This window comes from Artemia sp. Qi Xiang Cuo, chromosome 8, assembly GCF_049724085.1.
Source record: "Artemia sp. Qi Xiang Cuo chromosome 8, ASM4972408v1, whole genome shotgun sequence".
Taxonomy (NCBI): domain Eukaryota; kingdom Metazoa; phylum Arthropoda; class Branchiopoda; order Anostraca; family Artemiidae; genus Artemia; species Artemia sp. Qi Xiang Cuo.
Genome location: NC_142801.1, coordinates 55,933,498 through 55,957,149, shown reverse-complemented (window position 1 = coordinate 55,957,149; position 23,652 = coordinate 55,933,498). Strand labels below are relative to the sequence as shown.

General features: G+C 34.3%; 1 protein-coding gene across 2 annotated transcripts in view; it reads left to right on the top strand.

Annotated features, from left to right (window-relative positions):
• Window positions 1-20,794, top strand: part of LOC148949586 (putative methyltransferase-like protein 24) — a 72,884-nt gene extending 52,090 nt beyond the window's left edge. For both annotated transcript variants that reach the window (XM_089093024.1, XM_089093023.1), the window contains one exon: window positions 20,534-20,794. In XM_089093024.1, the coding sequence (XP_088949150.1) occupies window positions 20,534-20,772 (239 nt within the window). In that variant the 3' untranslated portion in view covers window positions 20,773-20,794. The remainder of the gene's footprint in view (window positions 1-20,533) is intronic.
• The last annotated feature ends 2,858 nt before the right edge of the window (window positions 20,795-23,652 follow it).

The following is a 23,652-nucleotide window of genomic DNA, read 5'->3' as shown; positions in this document are numbered from 1 at the left end:
ACACACACACACACACACACACACACACACACACACACACACACACACACACACACACACACACACACACACACACACACACACACACACACACACACACACACACACACACACACACACACACACACACACACACACACACACACACACACACACACACACACACACACACACACACACACACACACACACACACACACACACACACACACACACACACACACACACACACACACACACACACACACACACACACACACACACACACACACACACACACACACACACACACACACACACACACACACACACACACACACACACACACACACACACACACACACACACACACACACACACACACACACACACACACACACACACACACACACACACACACACACACACACACACACACACACACACACACACACACACACACACACACACACACACACACACACACACACACACACACACACACACACACACACACACACATACACACACACATACAGAGACACACATATACAAACACACACAGACACACACACAAACACACACAAAAACACACACAAACAACCACACACACAAACAAAAAGATAGACCCACACACACAAACAAACACCCCACGAAACAATACCCAACACCACAACAAACTCCAAACAACAAAGCAACAAACACCCACACACACAGTCACACACACAACAAAATAGTGAAAATCGTTACTTTGTTATTGAATTTGCAGTATTCATTATGCTTACTCAATGAATTATCGAGTAGACAGAAAAATAAACAGCGCCTGCACCGCTCACACACACACAGTCAATGTGGCATCGTTCCATCTTGCTCCCTATCAATTCTGAGTTTCTGGCTAGAATTAAACAAAACCCGTCTTAATCACCAAGCTTTTGTTTTCAGATAGGACACGTGCGAAGTTTTGCTTCAAAAGGGACCCTTTCTCTAATTACAAACACAGATGCCTTTAGTTAGACCAGAAAAGATTTTTGATAATTGGAACAATGACATTTTTGAACGAAATAATTATTTCTATAGAGCAGTGGGGGATGCGTCTTTGTTTACATAATAGAAAAAAAGTGTACTCTGCGTTTTCTAGCGAGTATACTCATACTATCGTAGGGTTTGTATTGATGGAGGGGAGGGGGGCCTATGCCCCTGAATTTGAATTTACTGGTAAAATGTTTCTTGTGGGCGTGAATGTACGCTTGAATGTAAGTTTTCAATCTATTACACTTTTGACCATATTCTTGTAGGCGTGAATGTACGCTTGAATGTAAGTTTTCAATCTATTACACTTTTGACCATATTCTTGTAGGCGTGAATGTACGCTTGAATGTAAGTTTTCAATCTATTATACTCTTACTACTTTTTTCATAGTTGATTTAGTTAGAAGTATCCTTGTTGATTTTTTTTTTTCCTCTGTATTGTTGCTTTTCTTTTCTTTTGTTGCTCAAATTTTTTTTTTTTTGAGTGGATTTTGTAAGGATAATGGGTGATATTTCTCACTTGCGTTTTCTAGAGAGTAATCCTTTTAGAGTGGGAGATGTTCTTTATGATGATTTACTTCCAGAAAGTATAATGATGATTTTTCCCCGCAGAGAGATAGTTGTTATGTGGATGTGATTTCGTCAGGATTAGAGGTGAATGCAAGATCGTCTTGCCTGTGTCATTGGAATTGCCATATAACTTCAACGTATTATGAAATTCTCCAGTTAATTTAAAATGTGAATAGTAAATTTGATGTAATTGGCCTTTGTGAAACTTTTTTAACTTCTGTGCATGTTCTGTCGTTTTATAATGTTCCAGGATACTGCTTATTGTAAGGAAAAGAGAGAGAATGGGACGTGGAGGTCTGGCATTTTTGGTTAAGGATCATTTTGTTGCTAAAATAAGGGAAGACCTATCAGTTTGGATAGAAGGTAGGGTGGAATCTCTTACTCTTGAGCTGGAAGTTGGTGGAAAAGATATATTGATTACTGAGGTTTATAAGCCACCGAGTACAGTTTGGGAGGAGTTTGAAAATGGTTTTAGTAGTTTAATGGATGCAGTAGAATTGAGTAATCTGGATTGCATTTGCATGGGGGATTTTAATTTTGATCTTTTAAGTTTACACAATGATAATTTGGATTTTTTAAACCTTTTCTCCAGTTATGATTTTTATCCATTAATTGGGATTCCGACTCGTGTTACAGGACAGTCAGCTACACTTATTGACAATATTTTCGTGCGATCCCGGGTATTACATAGCTGTTATGCTGACGTTATAGTAAATGAGGCTTCCGATCACTTTCCTATAGTAGCAGTGACTTCGTATCAATATGCGATAAAGCAGAACAGGACAAAGGTTAAAAGAAGGCAACTAAAAAAAGAGAACCTACAGAAGTTTAGAGAGGAACTAAGTATCGTGTCATGGATACCAGTTAATGAAGAATCTGAAAGTGCCTCTGCGGCATTCGATAAGTTCATGGACATATTGCAGCCAATATTTGAGAGAACTTGCCCAGTAAAGAGCATAAAGGTGAGAAAAAAGGATCCCCGGAAACCTTGGGTAACTATGGAGCTACTAGACTTAATTAGAAGGAGAAATACATTGTATTTGAGTTACTTAAATAGTAACCATAGTCAAGATCTAACTGAATTTAAACAAATCCGTAATAAAGTATATCGGCTATGGCGGTCATGCATCCGCGAATATTATGTAGATAATTTTAAGGAAAAAAAAGTCAATACGAAAACGACTTGGATTATTATAAATGAAATCGTAAATAAGAAGAAAGAGACCGAGATTCCTGCTAGTCTGATCTTTGATGGTAAATTTGCTGATGGAAATGAAGAGGTGGCTAATTTCTTTGGTGAATATTTTTCTAAGATTGGTAAATCAATAAGTGAGAATCCATACGATGAAACTAATGAAATTAATGAGACGTTTAGTGATAAAAGGGGAGTTGGATTGGAAATTTCTGCAGATGAAACGAACGTTGATGAATTAAAACAGATAATAGGATTGGTAAAATCAAGTTCTCCAGGGAATGATGGAATTAATCTGAAAGCGTTCAAGCATGTTATGGTATATTTGTTGCCTTGTATGGTTTATTTGATTAACCTTTCTTTGAAGAAAGGTGAATTTCCTACTCGTCTGAAAGAGGCTAAAGTTATTCCGCTTCACAAAGTGGGTTCAAAAACTGATCCGTCTAATTGGAGGCCGATTTCAATATTGCCCCTATTTGCTAAGCTGTATGAAAAAGTGATGCATCGACGACTTTATAACCATCTGACTACTTACGGTTTTCTTAGTGATACCCAGTTTGGATTCAGGAAAACCACTCTGCAAAACATGCAGTCCAGCATCTAACAGATTTCATCAATGGTGCTCTCGAAAAAAGTGTACTGGTACTTTCAGTATTTATAGACTTTAGAAAGGCTTTTGACACGGTGGTTCATGAAATTTTATTGAATAGGCTAAGCCGTTTAGGGATCCAAGGGGTTATTCTGAAATGGTTTGAATCTTATCTTAACCAGCGTATTATTCGAGTCTCTATTAAAAATTCTATTTCAAAAACTTTTATCGCTAATTCTGATGTGCCTCAGGGTTCAGTGCTTGGCCCACTTTTTTATCTACTTTACGTTGATACCATGCATTTTTATATATCAGATGCGCTTATAACGTCTTTTGCTGATGACACAGTGTTTACGATTACATCTACTTGTCTGAACCAATTAAATGAGAAGACAAATAAGGCCCTCGCTGAATTGATAAGTTTTACAAATTCTATTTATTTGGTAGTGAATATTTCAAAAACAAATTTCGTGACATTTTGTAGAAATGGAGTTTCATGTGTTTTAGATAGTAAAATTGTTTTTAACGGTGAATTTTTAAAGCATGTAAATAGTGTTAAATATTTGGGCTTTAGTCTTGATTTTAATTTAAGTTGGAAATCACATTGTTATCTTGTGGCAGTTAAGATTTCAAGAGGGTTGGGTGTGATAAGAAGACTGAAAAATCAACTACCGTCAAATGTTTTACTTTTACTTTATCATTCTATTGTTAGCCCTTATTTATCGTATGCTTGCATGCTATGGACTAGTAGTTTTATTTCAAGTTTTAGAAAGGTCAAAATTTTACAGAATAAAATAGTTCGTATTTTAGGTAATTATATTCTGTTTGAAAATAGCACGTTGAATTGCTTTATAAGTTTGAAAATTTTAGATATTTATCAGTTACGGGATTACCAGTTAGCAATTTTCATATATCAATGGTTGAATAAGTGTTGATCGGAGGTATATTGGTATTTTTCTAGATCTAATTCGTGGGCCTACTGTTATGAAACTAGAAATGCAAATGACCTCACCTTGGAGTTCTGGAATGCTCAACGTGATGCGTTTTTGCTTCTTTGTGAGGGCCTGGGTGCGTGAACTTCCCTCCCAAATGCTATTAGACAAGCTGATAAGGGAAGCCAGATCAAAAGTAGATTGAAGCGTTACCTTTTGGGTTATAATCTGAATGATTAGAATTTTGAATTTGATTAATGTTTGGTATGAAAATTGTTTGGACAGATAATGGTCGTATTTTCGCGAAATTACCCAGCCAAAGCGCACGGAGTCGGCTCTATAGCCTAGTTGATACTTATTGATTTTGTCATAGTTGATTTAGTTAGATGTATCTCATTTTTTTTTTTTTTACCTCTGTTGTTGCTTTTTTTTTTTTTTTTTTTTTTTTTTTTTGAGTGGATGTTTTAAGGATGATATGTGATATTTCTCACTTGCGATTTCTAGAGTGAAATCCTTTTAGAGTAGGAGATGTTCTTTATGTTGATTTAGTTCAAGTGCTGATTTTTCTCCGTAAAGAGATAGTTTTTATGTGGATGTAGTGCTTTATAATAATGGATTTGAAGCCATCGTAAACAAACCTTCGGGCTTTTGTGGATGGCCGCTGTAAATTTGTTTGTATTTTTTTATGCTAAATAAATTAATTTGAAAATTTGAATTTGAAATTAATGTCTTAATTAGTTTCTATATCTCTTACCTTCTGAAGCGCATGTAACTTCGTGATATAGATCGTTTGATGATACAATGCTATTGGGTAGAGGAATGAAGAGTTCCGATTTTATATTTTCGGGAGTTAAAGTTCGGTTCTCTGGAAATTGAAGTTCGATCTGGTCAGCAGTGTAATAAGAAGACCTTAAACAAATAACTGTAACCCCTCTAAAGAGCTGAATTTTTGGCATTGGTCTTTTTTAAAAGTACTTTTCCCTACTTCTTATGCTATATCTCCGACTTTGAAAACAAAGCTCTTAAAAATTAACAATTTGTAGAATAGATTATAACATTAGCTTTTGTAGTTTAGGAGCTCGAGACGAGGAATTGATTTTTAAATCAATCACGAGCAACCCCAGCTTCCTCACATTTGGTAGATGTTACCCTGTAGGGGGGAGGGGGAGGATAGTGATACATTTAAGGTAGTTGAACAAATCTTGATAGTTTAGGAACACCAGTCACAATATTAATCTTGCTAATTAATAGTTTATCAGAAACATACGTAGGGGAAGGGATGCTCTGGCAGGTGGTACCCAGAACACAGAGATTTCTTCAATTTTTCCTCCTCTATTGTACATTTTTCGTGTAATTTCCTATTTCTCGAAGCTGTGTATTTTCCAAGATAAAATCTTGCTGACGTGCCTGTTCATAGCTATGGACTTTTTTTTTTTTTTTATCAAACCCAAAGTGTGATAAGGATACATCAGAGAAAATCAACTCAGTAAAAAAAAAAAAAAAAAAAAAAATAAAGCAAAACTTAACAGAGATGTTACCTTAATCTTGTTGATGCTGTCAAACAGTTCGTGGTAACGAACTGTAAGTAAGGAGCGACCCGGCTCAATGGTAACCGAAACTCTAAAAAACGGGATTTTGATACCAATAGATACATCAAAAGAATCAGATTTTAATTCTGATTTCAAATATAAGTTTCATTAAGTTTAATCTAACCCATCAAAAGTTACGTGCCTGAGAAAATTTGGCTGATTTTCGAAAAAAGGGGGAAAGACCCCCTAAAATTTATAGAACCTTAATGAAAATCACACCATCAGATTCAGCGCATCACAGAACCCTACTATACAGGTTTCAAGCTCATATCTACAAAAATGTGGAATTTTGTATTTTTTGCCAGAAGAAAGATCACGGATGCGTATTTATTTGTTTGTTTGTTTGTTTGTTTGTTGGTTTGTTTTTTCCCCAGGGGTGATCGTATCGACCCAGTGGTCCTATAATATCGCGGGGGGGGTCATTCAAAGGGCAATTAAAATTTCTAGTGCTCTTTTTAAGTGGCCAAAAAGATTTGAGGGTAACTAGGCCCTCACCCACGCTCTTTTTTCCCAAAATAACCCGATCAAAATTTTTAAATAGCCATTCTGTTCAGCATGGTTTAAAATATGATAAAAATGTCTTTTAGGATGACTTGATCCCCCAAAGTCCCCAGGGGGAGGGCTGAAAGTTATGAACTTTACTCAATGTTCAAACAGTTCGTGGTAACGAACTGTAAGTAAGGAGCGACCCGGCTCAATGGTAACCGAAACTCTAAAAAACGGGATTTTGATACCAATAGATACATCAAAAGAATCAGATTTTGATTCTGATTTCAAATATATAAGTTTCATTAAGTTTAATTAAACCCATAAAAAGTTACGTGCCTGAGAAAATTTGGCTGATTTTCGAAAAAAGGGGGAAAGACCCCCTAAAAGCTATAGAACCTTAATAAAAATCACACCATCATATTCAGCGTATCAGAGAACTCTACTGTAGAGGTTTCAAGCTCCTATCTACAAAAATGTGTAATTTTCCATTTTTTGCCAGAAGAAAGATCACGGATGGGTGTTTATTTGTGTTGTTTATTTTTTTTTTTTTTTTTTTTTTCTTTTCCCCAGGGGTGATCGTATCAACCCAGTTGTCGTAGCACATCATGGGAGGGCTTATTGGAACGAAAATTAAAAGTTCTAGTGCCAATTTAAAGTGACCAAAAAAAATGGAGGGCACCTAAGCCCCCTCCCACATTTATTTTTTTCCCAAAGTCATCTGATCAAAATTTTGAGACAGTCATTTTGTTCAGCATGGTCAAAACATACTAAATATGTCTTTTAGGATAACTTAATCTCCCAAAGTCTCCGGGGGGAGGGCTGAAAGTTATGAACTTTACTCAATGTTAACATATAGTATTGGTTATTGGGAAGTATACAGACTTTTTCAGAGGAGATTTTTTCTGGTAGGTGGGGGAAGGAGAGGGTCGGGGGCTATATGGAAGGATCTTTCCATGAAGGACGTTTTCATGGGGGAAGGGACATTGCTATGAAGGGGGCGCCGGATTTCCCAGCATTATTAAAGAAAAAGATCAGGAATTAAATAAAAAAAACAAGTTTTTCAACTGATCAAATGATTGTGATTAAGAGGTCATTTTTAAAGAACTGGAAAAAATTCGAACATAGTTTAAAGAGCAGGGTATTGACTAGGGGGCGAACCCTCTAATAAACGTGTTAAAAATTTATGAATATAGAAGGTCGTTACGTAAGTTAATTCTAAGTTACGTATATTTATTACTAATAAAAACGTTCGTAAATAAAATTAAACAAGTTTCGAGAAATCCATTTAACCAAATATAATACGCAAATTTTGTTTTAATTATTCATGTACGGTGAGCCAGAATCAAAACCTGCATTAATTCAAAAACGTTCAAAAATTAAATAAAAAAAACAAGTTTTTTTAACTGAAAGTAAGGAACGACGTTAAAACTTAAAACGAACAGAAATTATTCCGTATATGAAGGGGGCTGTCCCCTCCTCAACGCCTCGCTCTTTACGCTAAAGTTTGACTTTCTCACAACTCTATTTTTTTAAACAATAAAAAAACTTTAGCGTAAAGAGCGCGGCGTTGAGGAGGGGACAGCCCCTTTAATACACGTAATAATTTCTGTTCGTTTTAAGTTTTAACGTCGTTCCTTACTTTCAGTTAAAAAAACTTGTTTTTTTTATTTAATTTTTGAACGTTTTTGAATTAATGCAGGTTTTGATTTTGGCTCACCGTACATGAATAATTAAAACAAAATTTGCGTATTATATTTGGTTAAATGGCTTTCTCGAAACTTGTTTAATTTTATTTACGAACTTTTTTATTAGTAATAAATATATTTCATAATAAGGCGGCTAATTAAGCAGTTCGGGTCTATGGAAATCGCTACCTACAAACTTGAGTGTCCTCTCTGAGAGAATTCAAGTAACAGCTTTATATAAAAACAAAAAGCCTCATATAGCGTTTTTTTTTTTTAAGAAAAGTTGAGTTACAGAGCGAAATCTATTCCAAGGATCGAGAAAATTTGCTTGATTCCCCCGAGTGATTTCTATCCTTTAGAAAATACGATTATCGTGATTCTGGTGATATCTCTCATCATTGGTTAGCACACAACGCTTTTGAGCAAACTAGTGTTGATATAGGCTTTTCCAACCATTTTTTTGCCATTTCAATTTCGTGCTTCTCGAGTACAAAATTAAGTAACTTTGGTGTAAATATTAACGTTAAACTGACGTGTGTAGCGTTAATATAAAAAAAAAAACATGTGATCCATAAATCTTAGTGCTTTTTATCAACAGATGTGGCTTGTGTGTAAATGTTGCAGATTTCACAATATGTTTCGAAACCATTGATAGTCAGTTCATAAATGTATGTGTTTCGCAAGAGTGACAATGTTGCATCAAAAAAAGCTATGTGGCAATCTTATAAACGTAATCTTGTTTTAGAATTATGATTTTGATTTAAGGAGTTCACACATATGTTCTGTTTCCTAGTCCTCCATCTCCATGCCTAGACACAGATGTATGAGTCTGACCAGAAATCTGCCTAGGGACGGAAGTCTCGCTAGATTTGCACAAGACCGCCAGTTTTGAGCACACATGATGAAAACGGTGACACTTAAAGCTTCCTGATTGTCTGAATTTGCCATCTTATATGCAACCTCTAAGAGATAGATGCTTGTCATTGACTCTGTTTCAGTTAAGCCACGTTCACACGTGTGCTTAACAACATATCAATTTCTACCTGTCATCGCTGTTGACCAATCAGGAGTGCTTATAAAAAAGGAAGCAATTCATGATTGGTAGTGATTATTCCTAGATAGCTATGTTTAGCTAAGCACTGCAGGCATGTGAATTGAACTTAAAGCACAAAATTATGGCGACAGAGTGCCAACTTGGCCTAGATGTCTGGCCAAGCAGTTGCCAAGACATGAAAGTATAGATAGACATGCTTGTAAAGATTACTTTTATTGACTAGTTGGACTGAGAACTTTCGCAGGGGGCCCCTCTGGGTTTGTGTCCCCTATTTCCTCTGAAATCTCGTGATTTAGACATAGTTTGTACTATTTTCCATTTAATTTGCCTATTTATAGCCTTCCATCGACTTCGTAAGTTCAACAAAGACTGTATGTTTCGTCTGAATACCTAGTCTGAATTCTCTCCAGACGTCCGTGACTTCACACACAGACCATGGGAAGGTACCTCAAGTGATTTATGTTTAGTTCCAGTCATTTTGTCTCCTTATGTATGTTTCCACTATATGTATGTTTCCACTCCTTGTACAGTATTGGTCTTCTAAGGTGGGATTACTTTGGTTGTGTAGTCTAGCCCGTTAGTGGCGTCATGACTATACCCACGGACCCAGATCCGCTACAAGGAAGAGTCACTAGTGCTTTAGAAGAGCAGTTTTTAAAGTGCGGTTGATTCAGCGAATAATTGGTCTTAATTATCTGAATATGATTCTATTATTCATTTCTTGTAGGGTTAACTGTGGTATCTTACAGAAAAAAAAAATTAATTCCGTAGGTTTATTTGCGATTTTATTTTATTTCTTCCATTGCTAGTGAGTTGACAGAAGTGCTCTTATCATAATTAACTAAAAAAAAAGTTTTTTTTTTAACTGAATGTAAGGAACGACATTAAAACTTAAAACAAACAGAAATTATTCCGTATATGAAAGGGGCTGTCCCCCCCTCAACGCCTCGCTCTTTACGCTAAAGTTTTTTATTGTCTTAAAAAATAAAGTTGTAAGACAGAGTCAAAATTTAGCGTAAAGAGTGAAGCGTGGAGGAGGGGACAGTCCCTTTCATATACGAAATAATTTCTGTTCGTTTTAAGTTTTAATGTCGCTCCTTACTTTCAGTTAAAAAAACTTGTTTTTTTTTAGTTAATTTCTGAACGCTTTTGAATTAATGAAGCTTTGATATTGGCTCACCGTACATGAATATTTAAAAGGGAACACGCATATTAATTTTCCTTTTTTTGGCTGATTGACTTTCTCAAAATTTTGTTCTGACGTAACTTAAGAATTTACTTATGTAACGAGTTCCTATATTTGTATGTTTTATTATATTAGGGAGTTCGCTCCCTAGTCAATACCTCGCTCTTTACGCTAAAGTTTGAATTTTGTTCGAATCACAAACCCCTGAATCACAAAGGCCGGTTAATTAGAATAGATAGCTCTTTTGAAAGTACTAAAAAACTTTAGCGTAAAGGTATTGACTAGGGTGCGAACCCTCTCATATACGTAATCATTTCTGTTCGGTTTAAGTTTTAATGTTGCTCCTTATTTTCAGTTGAAATTTTTTTTTTATTTAATTTCTGATCGTTTTTTTTAAATAATGCTGGGAAATCTGGAAATGTTCTTGTTCTGACGTAACTTACGAATTAATTTACGTAACGAATTTCTATATTCGTATATCCTACATGAAAGATCCTCCCCCGTAACCCCAACACCGACCCCCACCCCCCACTAGAAAAAAAATTGCTCCTGAAAAAACCTGTATACTTCCCAATAAACAATACTATATGTAAACAATGGGCAAAGTTTATATAACTTGCAGCCCTTCCCCCGGGAACTGTGGGGGATTAAGTCTTCCTCAAAGACATACTAATTAAATTTTTGACTATGCTGAACACAATGGATATCTAAACATTTTGATTGGGTGACTTTGGGAAAAAAATGAGCCTGGGAGGGGGCCATGTGGCCCTCCAATTTTATTGGTCACTTAAAAAGGGCACTAGAGCTTTTAATTTCCGTTCGAATGAGGCCTCTCACGATATTCTAGTATTACTGGATCGATACGATCATCCCTGGGAAAAAAACAACAAATAACCACGCATCCGTGATCTTTCTTCTGGCAAAAAATACAAAATTCCACATTTTTGGAAATACGAGGAGCTTGGAAAGGCTCGTAAGAGCCTGACATTTATACAGTAGGGTTCTCTGATACAATGAATCTGATGGTGTGATTTTCATTAGAGTTCTATGACTTACAGGAGTTGTTCCATCCTTTTTTCGAAAATAAGGCAAATATTCTCTGGCGCGTTACTTTTGATGGGTAAGACTAAACTTAATGAAACTTATATATTTGAAAGCAAAATAAAAATCTGAATCTTCTGATGTATCTATTTGTATCAAAATTCCGTTTTTTAGAGTTCCATTTACTATTGAGCCGGGTCGCTCCTTACTTACAGTTCGTTACCATGAACTGTTTGAAAATTGAGCAAGAATATTGAAAATATTTACTTGAGATTAGTAGAACCCTATCAGGAGGTCTGAACCCTCACCCCTGTCGGAGAGTCGGAGAGATAAATTGATATTCTAACGAAACCCTAATAGTTTAGCTAGGAAAATTTATGAGATGAAGAGATTAACGTAGGAAAGGGTTTCCTAGAAATTTGAAATGCGTTAGCGCAGAGATGCCAAACAAAAGGAACACGCTGAAATTACGTTTAGGGATTATTTGGGCGAAACCGTTTTATCCATTTTATGGGATTATTTCGGCGAAACAGTTAGAGACATTTTGAAAGAAGATTTTAGGAAAGGTTTTAGAAGAGAATTTGAGGGTGAAACTCTGTGGTCGTTATAATACACAAGTTCCATTTGAACAGTGTTGTGAGGTCCTCTACCCCAACCCCAAAGGGTTCCGATCCCCCACCCCAACCCCGCATGGCCCCCCCCGTACGCAAAGGTCCCCCCACCTCCCCAACAGCCCCCGCCCCCCCAAACGCCCTCCGCAGACCCACAAAGGCCCTCTACGGGGCCTCAAAGGGCCCCCGGACCCCCAAAGGACCCCCCCCCCCCGGACCCCAGAGGCCCTCCCCCCGGTACTCAAAGGTCCCCCGGGCCCGAGAAGCGCCGCGGGCCAGGAATGCGCCACATGGGGATTTGCCGCAGGGGGATGCGCCGCGGGTCGGGGGAAGCGCCGCAGGGATGCGCCGCAGGGATGCGCCGCAGGAATGCGCCGCAGGGATGCGCCGCAGGGATGCGCTCCAGGGATGCGCCACTTTTTGTTAGAGTTCTAGTTTACTTTTATTTTAGTTAAGAGTTTGATGTTTTACCTTTGAGTTTCAGTTAGAGTTCTTGTTTAGTTTTAGTTAAGAGTTTAGAGTTTTTAGCTTAGAGTTTTTGTTGAAGTTCTAGTTTAGTTTAGTTTTAGTTAATAGTTTAGAGTTTTAGCTTAGAGTCTTAGCTTAGAGTTTTTGTTAGAGTTCTAGTTTAGTTTAATTTTAGTTAAGAGTTTGATGTTTTACCTTTGAGTTTCAGTTAGAGTTCTAGTTTAGTTTAGTTTTAGTTAAGAATTTAGAGTTTTTAGCTTAGAGTCTTAGCTTAGAGTTTTTGTTGAATTTATAGTTTAGTTTAGTTTTATTTAATATTTTAGAGTTTTATCTTAGAGTCGTATCTTATAGTTTTTGTTAGAGTTCTAGTTTATTTTAATTTTTTTTTAGAGTTTAGAGTTTTAGCTTAGTCTTAGCTTAGAGTTTTTTTTTGTTAGAGTTCTAGTTTAGTTTAATTTTAGTTAAGAGTTTGTTTTTTTTACCTTTGAGTTTAGGTTAGAGTTTTAGTTTAGTTTTATTTAATATTTTGGAGTTTTACATTAGAGTCTTATCTTAGAGTTTTAATTTGAGTTCTAGTTTAGTTTAGTTTTAGTTAAGATTTTAGAATTTTAGCTTAGAGTTTTTTTTGTTAGAGTTCTAGTTTAGTTTAATTTTAGCTAAGAGTTTGATTTTTTTACCTTTGAGTTTTAGTTAGAGTTCTAGTTTAGTTTAGTTAGTTAAGAGTTTAGAATTTTATCTTAGAGTCATAGCTTAGAGTTTTTGTTAGAGTTCTAGTTTAGTTTAATTTTAGTTAAGAGTTTGATGTTTTACCTTTGAGTTTCAGTTAGAGTTCTAGTTTAGTTTAGTTTTAGTTAAGAATTTAGAGTTTTTAGCTTATAGTCTTATCTTAGAGTTTTTGTTTGTGTGTGTGTGTAAGTTTTTGTGTGTGTGCGAGTTTTTTTGTGTGTGCACATATCAATTCTACTTTCCTAAAATAACATAAAATTTTAGTGTGTGTATGTGTGTGTAATAAGTTTTTGTGTGTGTGTAAGTTTTTGTGTGTGTTTAAGTTTTTGTGTGTGTAATTTTTTGTGAGTGTGTTAGTTTTTTTTTTTATTGTTTAATTTTTTGTTTGTTTTTAAGTTTTTTGGGTGTCTTTTAGTTTTTTGTGTGTGTTATTTTTTTGTGTGTATGTAAGTTTTTGTGTGTATGTATTTTTTTGTGCGTTTGTTAGGTTTTGTTTGTTTTTTTAATTTTTTGTGTGTGTGTAAGTTTTTTTTTGTATGTATTTTATTTATTGTGTGGGTTTTTTTGTTTTTTTGTGTGTCATTTTTTTTATGTGTGTGTAAGTTTTTTTGTGTGTGTTAGTTTTTTTGTGTGTGTTAGTTTTTTTGTGTGTGTAAGTTTTAGTGTGTGTGTGTAAGTTTTTATGTGTGTGTAAGTTTTTGTGTGTGTGTTAGTGTGTGTTTAATAAGTTTTTGTGTGTGTGTAAGTTTTTGTGTGTGTTTAAGTTTTTGTGTGTGTAAGTTTTTGTGTGTGTGTAGGTTTTTTTGTGCGTGTTTAAGTTTTTGTGTGTGTATGTAAGTTTTTTGTGTGTATAAGGTTTTTGTGTGTATGTAAGTTTTTCTTTGTTTGTTGTGTGTTTTTAAGTTTTTGTGTGTTTAAGTTTTTGTGTGTGTGTAAGTTTTTTTGTGCCTGTGTAAGTTTTTGTGTGTGTAAGTTTTTTTTTTTTTTGTAAGTTTTTTGTTTGTTTAAGGTTTTTTTGTTTATGTAAATTTTTGTGTGTATGTAAGTTTTTGTGTGTGTGTAAGTTTTTGTGTGTGTTTATGTTTTTGTGTGTGTGTAAGTTTTTTTTTTGTGTGTGTGTAAGTTTTTGTGTGTGTGTAATTTTTTGTTTGTGTGTGTTATTTTTTGTTTGTGTGTGTTAGTTTTTGTGTGTAAGTTTTTGTGTGTGTGTCATTTTTTATGTGTGTGTTAGTTTTAGTGTGTGTGTAAGTTATTATTTGTGTATAAGTTTTTGTGTGTGTGTTTGTTTTTGTGTGTGTGTGTGTTTGTTTTTGTGTGTGTGTGTAATTGTTTTTGTGTGTGTGTAAGTTTTTGTGTGTGTGTAAGTTTATGTGTGTGTTTGTAAGTTTATGTGTGTGTGTAAGTGTGTGTGTAAGTCTTTGTGTGTGTTTTAGTTTATGTTTGTTTTTTATTGTGTGTGTGTTGATTATTTTTTTTTTTTTCATGTTTTTTTGTGTGTGTTTATTTTTCGTTTGTTTTTTTTTTTTTTTTTTTTGTTATTTTTTTGTTTTTTTTTTTTTTTTTTTTTTTTTTTTTTTTTGTGTTTGTTTTTATGTTTTTTTTTTTTTTTTATTTTTTGTGTGTGTGTGTTAGTTTTTGTGTGTGTGTAATATTTTGTGTGTGTGTAAGTTTTTTGTGTGTGTGTAAATTGTTGTGTGTGTGTAAGTTTGTGTGTGTTTTTAAGTTTTTGTGGGTATAATTGTTTTTGTGTGTGTAATTTTTTGTTTGTGTGTAAGTTTGTGTGTTTGTGTATTTTTTTGTGTGTGTGTAATTGCTTGTGTGTTTGTGTATTTGTGTGTTTGTTTTTAAGTGTTTTTGTGTGTGTTTGTGTAAGTTTTTGTGTGTGTGTGTGTAATTTTTTGTGTGTGTGTTTTTTTTTTTGTGTGTGTGTTTTTTTTTTTGTGTGTGTTTAAGCTTTTGTGTGTGTGTTAGTTTTTGTGTGTGTGTGTGATTTTTTGTGTGTGTTTATTTTTTTTTTTTGTGTGTGTATGTTTTTTTGTGTGTGTAATTTTTTGTGTGTGTGTTAGTTTTTGTTTTTGTTTAAGTTTTTGTGTGTTTGATTTAGTTTTTGTGTGTGTTTAAGTTTGTTTGTATGTGTTAAAGTTTTTGTGTGTGTGTAAAATTTTGTGTGTGTGTGTAAGTTTTTGTTTGTTAGTATTTTAATTTTTTAGTTTTTTAGTTTTTTCGATTTTTAGTTTTTGTGTGTGTGTAATTTTTTTTTTTTTTGTTAGTTTTTTTTGTGTGTGTAAGTTTTTGTGTGTGTGTGTGTGTGTAAGCTTTTGTGTGTGTGTGAGTTTTTGTGTGTGTACACATATCAATTCTATTTTCCTAAAATAATATAAAAATTTCCACTTCAATTCAGATTTTTCTCAAACAGATGAAAAAATTTAAAATACTGTTCTAAATTCTTCATAGAAGATAGAAAAGTTCAAGTTCTCTCCTGAATTCTACCAAAGAACATAATTCGATTCTAATTTCTCCAGAGAAAATAAAAAGCTTCCACTTCAGTTTTAAGTTCACCAAGATATGAAAAATTTAAAGTTCACTTCAAAATTTTTCCGTAGAAGATAGGAAAAGTTATACTATGATTCTGATTATTTTCCATGAATATAAAAAGTTTCACTTTAATTCTAAACTTTCTTAAATTCAATTCCAACCTTTCTCAAAGAGATGAAAAAATTTAAAGTTCTGTTCCAAATATTGTCCCGGAAGAAGAAAAGTTCAACTTCGATTCTGAATTTTCTCAATGAAAATGAAATAGGTTATTGATCAATTATATTTCCCCAAAATAATATAAAAAGTTTCCACTTCAGTTCAGATTTTCTCAAAGAGATGAAAAAATTTAAAATGCTGTTCCAAATTTTTCATAGAAGATAGAAAAGATCAAGTTCTCTTCTGAATTTTACCAAAGAACACAATTCAATTCTAATTTCTCCAGAGAAAATAAAAGCTTCCACAGATTATTTTCCATGAAGATAAAAAGTTTCACTTTAATTCTAAATTTTCTTAAATTCAATTCCGACCTTTCTCAAAGAGATGAAAAAATTTAAATTTCTGTTCCAAATATTTTCCCGGAAGAAGAAAAGTTCAACTTCGATTCTGAATTTTCTCAATGAAGATGAAATAAGTTATTGATCAATTCTATTTTCCTAAAATAATATAAAATTTTACACTTCAATTCAGATTTTTCTCAAAGAGATGAAAAAATTTAAAATACTGTTCCAAATTTTTCTTACAAGATTGAAAAGTTCAAGTTCTCATCTGAATTTTACCAAAGAACATAATTCAATTCTAATTTCTCCAGAGAAATAAAAAGCTTCCACTTCAGTTTTAAGTTGACCAAGACATAAAAAATTTAAAGTTCAGTTCTAAATTTTTCCGTAGAAGATAGGAAAAGTTATACTATGATTGTGAATATTTTCCGTGAAGATGAAAAGTTTCACTTTAATTCGAAATTTTCTTAAATTCAGTTCCGACTTTTCACATAGAGATGAAAAAATTTAAAGTTCTGTTCCAAATTTGTCATTGAAGATAGGAAAAGTTATACTTTGATCGTGAATATTCAAGTTCTCTTCTGAATTTTACCAAAGAACATAATTCAATTCTAATTCCTCCAGAGAAAATAAAAAGCTTCCACTTCAGTTTTAAGTTCACCAAGACATATAAAAATTTAAAGTTCAGTTCTTAATTTTTCCGTAGAAGATATGAAAAGTTATACTATGATTGTGATTATTTTCTATGAAGATAAAAAGTTTCACTTTAATCATAAATTTTCTTAAATTCAATTCCGACTTTTCTCAATGAGATGAAAAAATTTAAAGTTCTGTTCCAAATATTTTCCCGGAAGAAGAAAAGTCCAACTTCGATTCTGAATTTTCTCAATGAAAATGAAATAAGTTATTGATCAATTCCATTGTCCCAAAATAATATAAAAAGTTTCCACTTCAGTTCAGATTTTTCTCAAAGAGATGAAAAAATTTTAAATACAGTTCCAAATTTTTCATCGAAGATAGAAAAGTTCAAGTTCTCTTCTGAATTTTACCAAAGAACAGAATTCAATTTTAATTTCTCCACAGAAAATAAAAAGCTTCTACAGATTATTTTCCATGAAGATAAAAAAAAATTTCCATAGAAGATAGGAAAAGTTATACTATGATTGTGATTATTTTCTATGAAGATAAAAAGTTTCACTTCAATTTTAAATTTTCTCAAAGAAGTGAAGAAAAGTTCAACTTCGATTCTGAATTTTCGCAATGAAAATGAAATAAGTTATTCATAAATTCTATTTCCCCAAAATAATATAAAAATTTTCCACTTCAGTTCAGATTTTTCTCAAACAGATGAAAAAATTTTAAATACAGTTCCAAATTTTTTCATAGAAGATAGAAAAGTTCATGTTCTCCTCTGAATTTTACCGAAGAGTACAATTCAATTCTAATTTCTCCAAAGAACATAAAAAGCTTCCACGTCAGTCTTAAGTTAACCAAGACATAAAAAATTTAAAGTTCAGTTCTAAATTTTTCCATAAAAGATAGGAAAAGTTATACTATTATTGTTATTATTTTAATGAAAATAAAAAGTTACAGTTTAATTTTGAGTTTTCGTAAATTCAATTCTAACATATCACAATTAGATTACACAATTTCAAGTTCTCGTCCAAATGTTTTTTTGTGAGACGAAAATTTAATTTTCAATTATGAATTTTCTCAATGAAAATTAAATAAATTCTTGATCAATTACTTTTTTTTAAAATATTATAAAATTTTCACCTCCAATTCAGAATTTTGTCAGAGATGAAAAATTTTAAAATATTGTAAAAAATTTTTCATAGAAGATAATAAAAGTTATACTTTGATTGTGAATATTCTTCATGAAGATTTGGAGCTCCAATTTAAGTCTGAGTTTTCTAGAAGAAGTTCAAAGTGTACAAGTTCTCTTATGAATTTTCTTAGAAAAAATAAAAAAAAGTTAGCTCAATTCTGAAATTTAACAATGAAAATGAAAAAGCTTCCATTTCAGTTCCTAATTTCTCAAAGACAAAAGAAATTTAAAGTTCATTTCTAAATTTTTCCATAGAAGATAGGAATGGCTATACTATGATTGTGATTATTTACCTTGAAGATAAAAACTTTCACTTTATTTCTAATTTTTCTTAAATTCAGTTCAGTCATCTAACCACCAAAAACAATAGGGTAGTTTAGTTTAGTTATAAATAAATATTAATAAATAATTATAAAAATTTCTCAATGTTTAAGTTAGTTTAGGTTAGTTAAACTTATCACGAGCGCTCATGATAAGCTAACCTAACCTAACTTAAACATGGTAAAAAGATTAAATTAGGTTAGGTCAGGGTAGATTAAGTTAGGTTAGGTTAAGTTAGGTTAGGTTAGGTTAGCCTACGTACGCGCGCGTACGTACTTTTTAAAATAAAAGTAAACTAGAACTCTAACAAAAAGCGGCGCATCCCTGGGGTGCATCCCTGCGGCGCATTCCTGCGGCGCATCCCAGCGGCGCTTCCCCCGACCCGCGGCGCATCCCCCTGCGGCGCATCCCCCTGCGGCGCATCCCCATGTGGCGCATTCCTGGCCCGCGGCACGTCTCGGGCCCGGGGGACCTTTGAGGACCGGGGGGAGGGCTTCTGGGGTCTGGGGGGGGTCCTTTGGGGGTCCGGGGGCCCTTTGAGGACCAGAGGAGGGCCTTTGAGGGTCTGAGGAGAGTGTTTGGGGGGGCTGGGGCTCTTTGGGAGCTTGGGGGACCTTTGAGTACCGGGGGCTTCCTTCGGGGTTGGGGTGGGGGATCGGAACCCTTTGGGGTTGGGGTAGAGGACCTCACAACACTGTTCAAATGGAACTTGTGTATTATAACGACCACAGAGTTTCACCCTCAAATTCTCTTCTAAAACCTTTCCTAAAATCTTCTTTCAAAATGTCTCTAACTGTTTCGCCGAAATAATCCCATAAAATGGATAAAACGGTTTCGCCCAAATAATCCCTAAACGTAATTTCAGCGTGTTCCTTTTGTTTGGCATCTCTGCGCTAACGCATTTCAAATTTCTAGGAAACCCTTTCCTACGTTAATCTCTTCATCTCATAAATTTTCCTAGCTAAACTATTAGGGTTTCGTTAGAATATCAATTTATCTCTCCGACTTAAAGCTCAGTGAAGCCGTATTTAAAAATAGAATTTCTATCTCCTTAGACTCCCGCATAATTCCAAGATAACAAGTGATGTCATTTATAATTCCTGACACTAAAGATCAATGAAGCCCTATTTAAAAATAGAATATTAATTTTTCTCTCTGACCTAAAGAACGTTTATCCCTCAGACCTAAGATTAAAGAAGCCAGAATGTTTCTTAATTCCCCCTTCGTGAACCAATAATTCCCCCATCGATTATGTAAATCACCCCACAGTGTCATTACACCTGGCCAAACAACAGCAAATAAATCGACCTTTACCCCCCATTAGACTCGATCGATAATCCTTGAATAAATTATGTCCCGTCAGCATTAAACTAAATTGTAGATGGCAGCAGGGGTGAGGGTTCGGACCTCCTGATAGGGTTCTACTGAGATTGTTGCATTCATATGTAAGACGTGTTGTCATCCCGCAGCAAAGTTGCTGCGGATGTGCACGACATGTCTTGTGCAGCGTCAATTCATAAAAATATAGGGAAGGGGTGGAATGTATTTTTCGAAATCTAGAACGAGGGGGCAATTTTTTTTCTAGTTTTTTTCAATGAAAATACCAAATAAAAGGCATTTTTAATGAAAATACCCCAAAATGCGTGTTTTTCAAAATTCAGGGAAGATTTTGGGGCTAATATCCCCAACCCCCAACAGTTGACGAGCCTAATCTTGTGAAAAGCTAAGATTAGTTGTTTTATCTCACGAGTAGTGATTTTTATGCAGTATTTCCAATATCGTTTTTATTCTGCACAGACTTCCAGTGTGGATATACAGACCTATAGTCGCCATCGCTCCTAAGGATCCATTATAATTCTGTACAGAATAAGAACTATATTGAAAAGATTACACTTGGAGGACCAGGTTCCTCAATGGGGGAAGGAGGGTAAAAACAATTTAGGAGGTAAATGCTGTTACACCTTTCCAATTCCTAGTTGATGAGAGTGTTCTTCTGACATTCAAGGGCTAGTTGTTTTATCTCGCGATAGTGATTTTTAAGCAATGTTTTCAATATCGTTTTTATTCTGCACAGACCTCCAGTGGCTCCTTAGGAGCCATGGTCTGTCTACCCCCCCCCCCCCCCGTTCCAGCTTGTTATGCAATATCTTCACTCTTGCTAAAAGAAAACGTTCCTGAAGAAGGCCTGTTTGAACCATTTTTTTCCTTTTTAGGTGTTACAAAACAAATCAAGCAAATAGCATTAGAAACTCATAACTTCTCAATGGACGAAGAAGACCGCGAAAGATATCACTTTAAATACAAGCAAATGTGGAAATTGGAAAAACACGGATTTGTCAGGTTCAATTCTCAGGCGGCAATGGGCACTGCTAGAATTAATCACATTGCAAATATAAGTGATTTCTACTGTTATGAGATAGCTTGGTATAATCCAAAGTATTATTTTGTTTAATTAATTTGTATAAAATTATTTTCATTTATTTATGTTTTAATTCATTTTCTTGCCTTATATATAGTTGCGGCTGTTCAAATAGTCAGTCTATCTCGGATTGATCAATTCAGCAGCTTTAGTTTTATGAGCTGTTTAAAAGGTCACAGATAATAGTAGAGTCGTTCAGAGGCCAAACCGAAAATGTTGGTGATTCAGACAACTGATAAAATTTAGCATTAAGACGTATTGGTGTTTTGCTTCATAATGTAGGAATCATCTGGTAGGGAAAATGCATTTTAATGCTTAGCAGAAGAATTAGGACTTATTAGAATATAATGCTTAAATTACAATGAAAAAAAAAGGAAAAGGCAGACAAAGAGTTAAAATACATAGAAAATAAATCTGTTCCGAGGGCAGAGGTCTCTGCTGGGAATTTTAGTGCTTGCTAATGTCTTGTGCTGTTTTTGTGCTCATGCACATTTTGTACTTTTTCCTGAACTATTCTCTTAGAATGAAGTTATTCAAATTAGATTCTTAAAGAAACTACAGCAATCAGTAGCCCTCTAGTATTACATCAGCCCTTTAGAATAGAGTAAGTAGTATTGTTTTCCTTTTTTTACTATCCCTGATATCTAGAAAGTGTCTCTGAGAACAAATACAGAGTCAGTCAAGGGGTTTGACACCTCAGTTTTAAATAAGTCTAAAAATTAAATTTAATCGAATCCTCATCTAAGATACTCATTTAATCGTCTTCAAAGCAACAATGGACACAAACGCGCCGTTCTTGGAAGGGGCGAAATAGCTGGGAATTAGGTTTCCCATTAACGCTATAAAAAATAAGGAAAACTAAAAATTTTGCTGATAAGTTGATAAGGGTTGTAAAAAAAAGTTAAGCAGATAAAATGGTGTTGAAAATTACCGAGACTTGTCATGGGTGTTTAGTTACCTTACTAATACAAATAATATATGAAATAATAAAAATAATTTCTATAACGCTTCTTAACCATTCTAAAACCGAAGACTCATCTACGCTAAACGCTAGTTTAAGTGGACATTTTTTTTTCAAGAGTCCCAATCCGGATTTTTTTTTTAGGGCCATCGGCCTGCATTCACTATGGCTTCAAGCCTTGGCTTGATATTGGCTCGAATCTGAGCCCAGTTTTTAGCAAAGCTGCTGTGTTTTTTTTGGCCAACCTTCGACTCAGCTCTAGAAATTTACCCGAAAAGAATTTAAATTTAGCACTTGGATCGAAGCTTGTGAACGACACGAATGCCTGTCCGCCAAGGGTGTAAAATCAAACATATATTTATCAATATGCTACGCCTAAGTGATCAGGGTTAGGCCTAATTTATAAGTTGAATTTTGAATAGATTTGACACAAGCAAAATTGCACGCCCCCTCCAAAATAAATTATGTCACTACAAAAAAAAATATGTTTGTATACTAGGCCGCATCCAGGATTTTGTATCCAAATGTCTATCTAGATGTGACTGTCTATGTTCGTTTATGTATGTATGTTTGTGTATGTGCGTGTGTGTGTATGGAGGGGGGCTACAAAAACGTATATTTGTATGCAGGCCACATCCAGGATTTGTAAGTATGCACATATATATGCGTGTGTTCGTATGTGTACCATTTTGTATGTGCTCCTATGTTTGTGTGGGGGGTGACGAGGTTTTGGAGAGATTTTACTTCAAAACTTGCTAATTTTTTGCCAAAAAAAGCATAAACTACTACTATATCACTGCTAGTAATTTTAGCTATTTCCCCTAACGTTTGCCCTGACAAGAAGATGGGATTCATCCTAAGAAATTCATTTATCAATACCAAACGATTTAGAAATGAAGAATTTGTTCCTTCTGTTTTCATTAGTTGACTTTTTCAGAAATGTTTTGAGAGTCAGGGTCCGCAAAGCTTAATTTAGAAAGTAGCTTCATTTACCAGCTGTATAGTGTTTCAGATAAAGACATTGTTAAATTTCCTATCACGCCAAAGATCCATGCAAAGAAGCAAAGCGAAAATATGAAAATATGACAAATAAAAATATGAAAAATAAGAACATGACAAACAAAAATATGACAAATAAAAATATGACAAGTTTGATGTGAATATTCGACTTTCTGCCTGCCAATAACCTTCAAAAGCATTTTCCTGGTTAAGTTAACTGTTCTTTATTATTCTGTGTTTTGAATTTTAGTATTTGAGGCCTCCTCCCCGCGCAAGTGTATTCTTAATATTTTTGTTCTCTATAATTGCTATTATTATCTTTTTTAATCCCACTTCCTCTTCTCTCAGTTATACTAATCTCTACACAAAACTAGTAACTTTATTTATGTACCACCTACACTTACAAAAAAAAAAATCTTATGTAGGAGAATAATATTGCTGCACTGAAGGTATGAAGGTAGGTTGGTGGTTGGTCCGCTGTGGAATCAGAAATAAGGCAGGGATGTGTCTTATCCCTGTTATTAAGGACTATTTTAATGGACTTTGCTCTAATATACACACAGTAGTGTCGAATGGAGGGGGAATCCTCCTCCCATGTGAAGGTAAACTCCTAGGCTTAGATTATGTAGATGATTTGAGTTTCCTAGGTAAAGATGTTTGCGAAACATGTCAATTTTTGAAAGCTTTGAGAGATGGAATCGAGGATTGGCTTAGAAATTAATGTTTAGATGACTTAGTCGCTTAGACTCGGAATAAATGAGGATAAGAAAGAGATATTAGGTAACGAGACAATCGATCAAGTCCGTAGTATCACCAAATGGGATAGCATTATCGTTAAAGATAGCGGATGCGGTAAAGATGTAAATAGTAGAATAACCAAGGCGCAGGATATTTTTTTTTGCAGTTAAGGAAAGTTTGGGAGAATAGAAAGATAGTCCTTCGAATTGAAATTA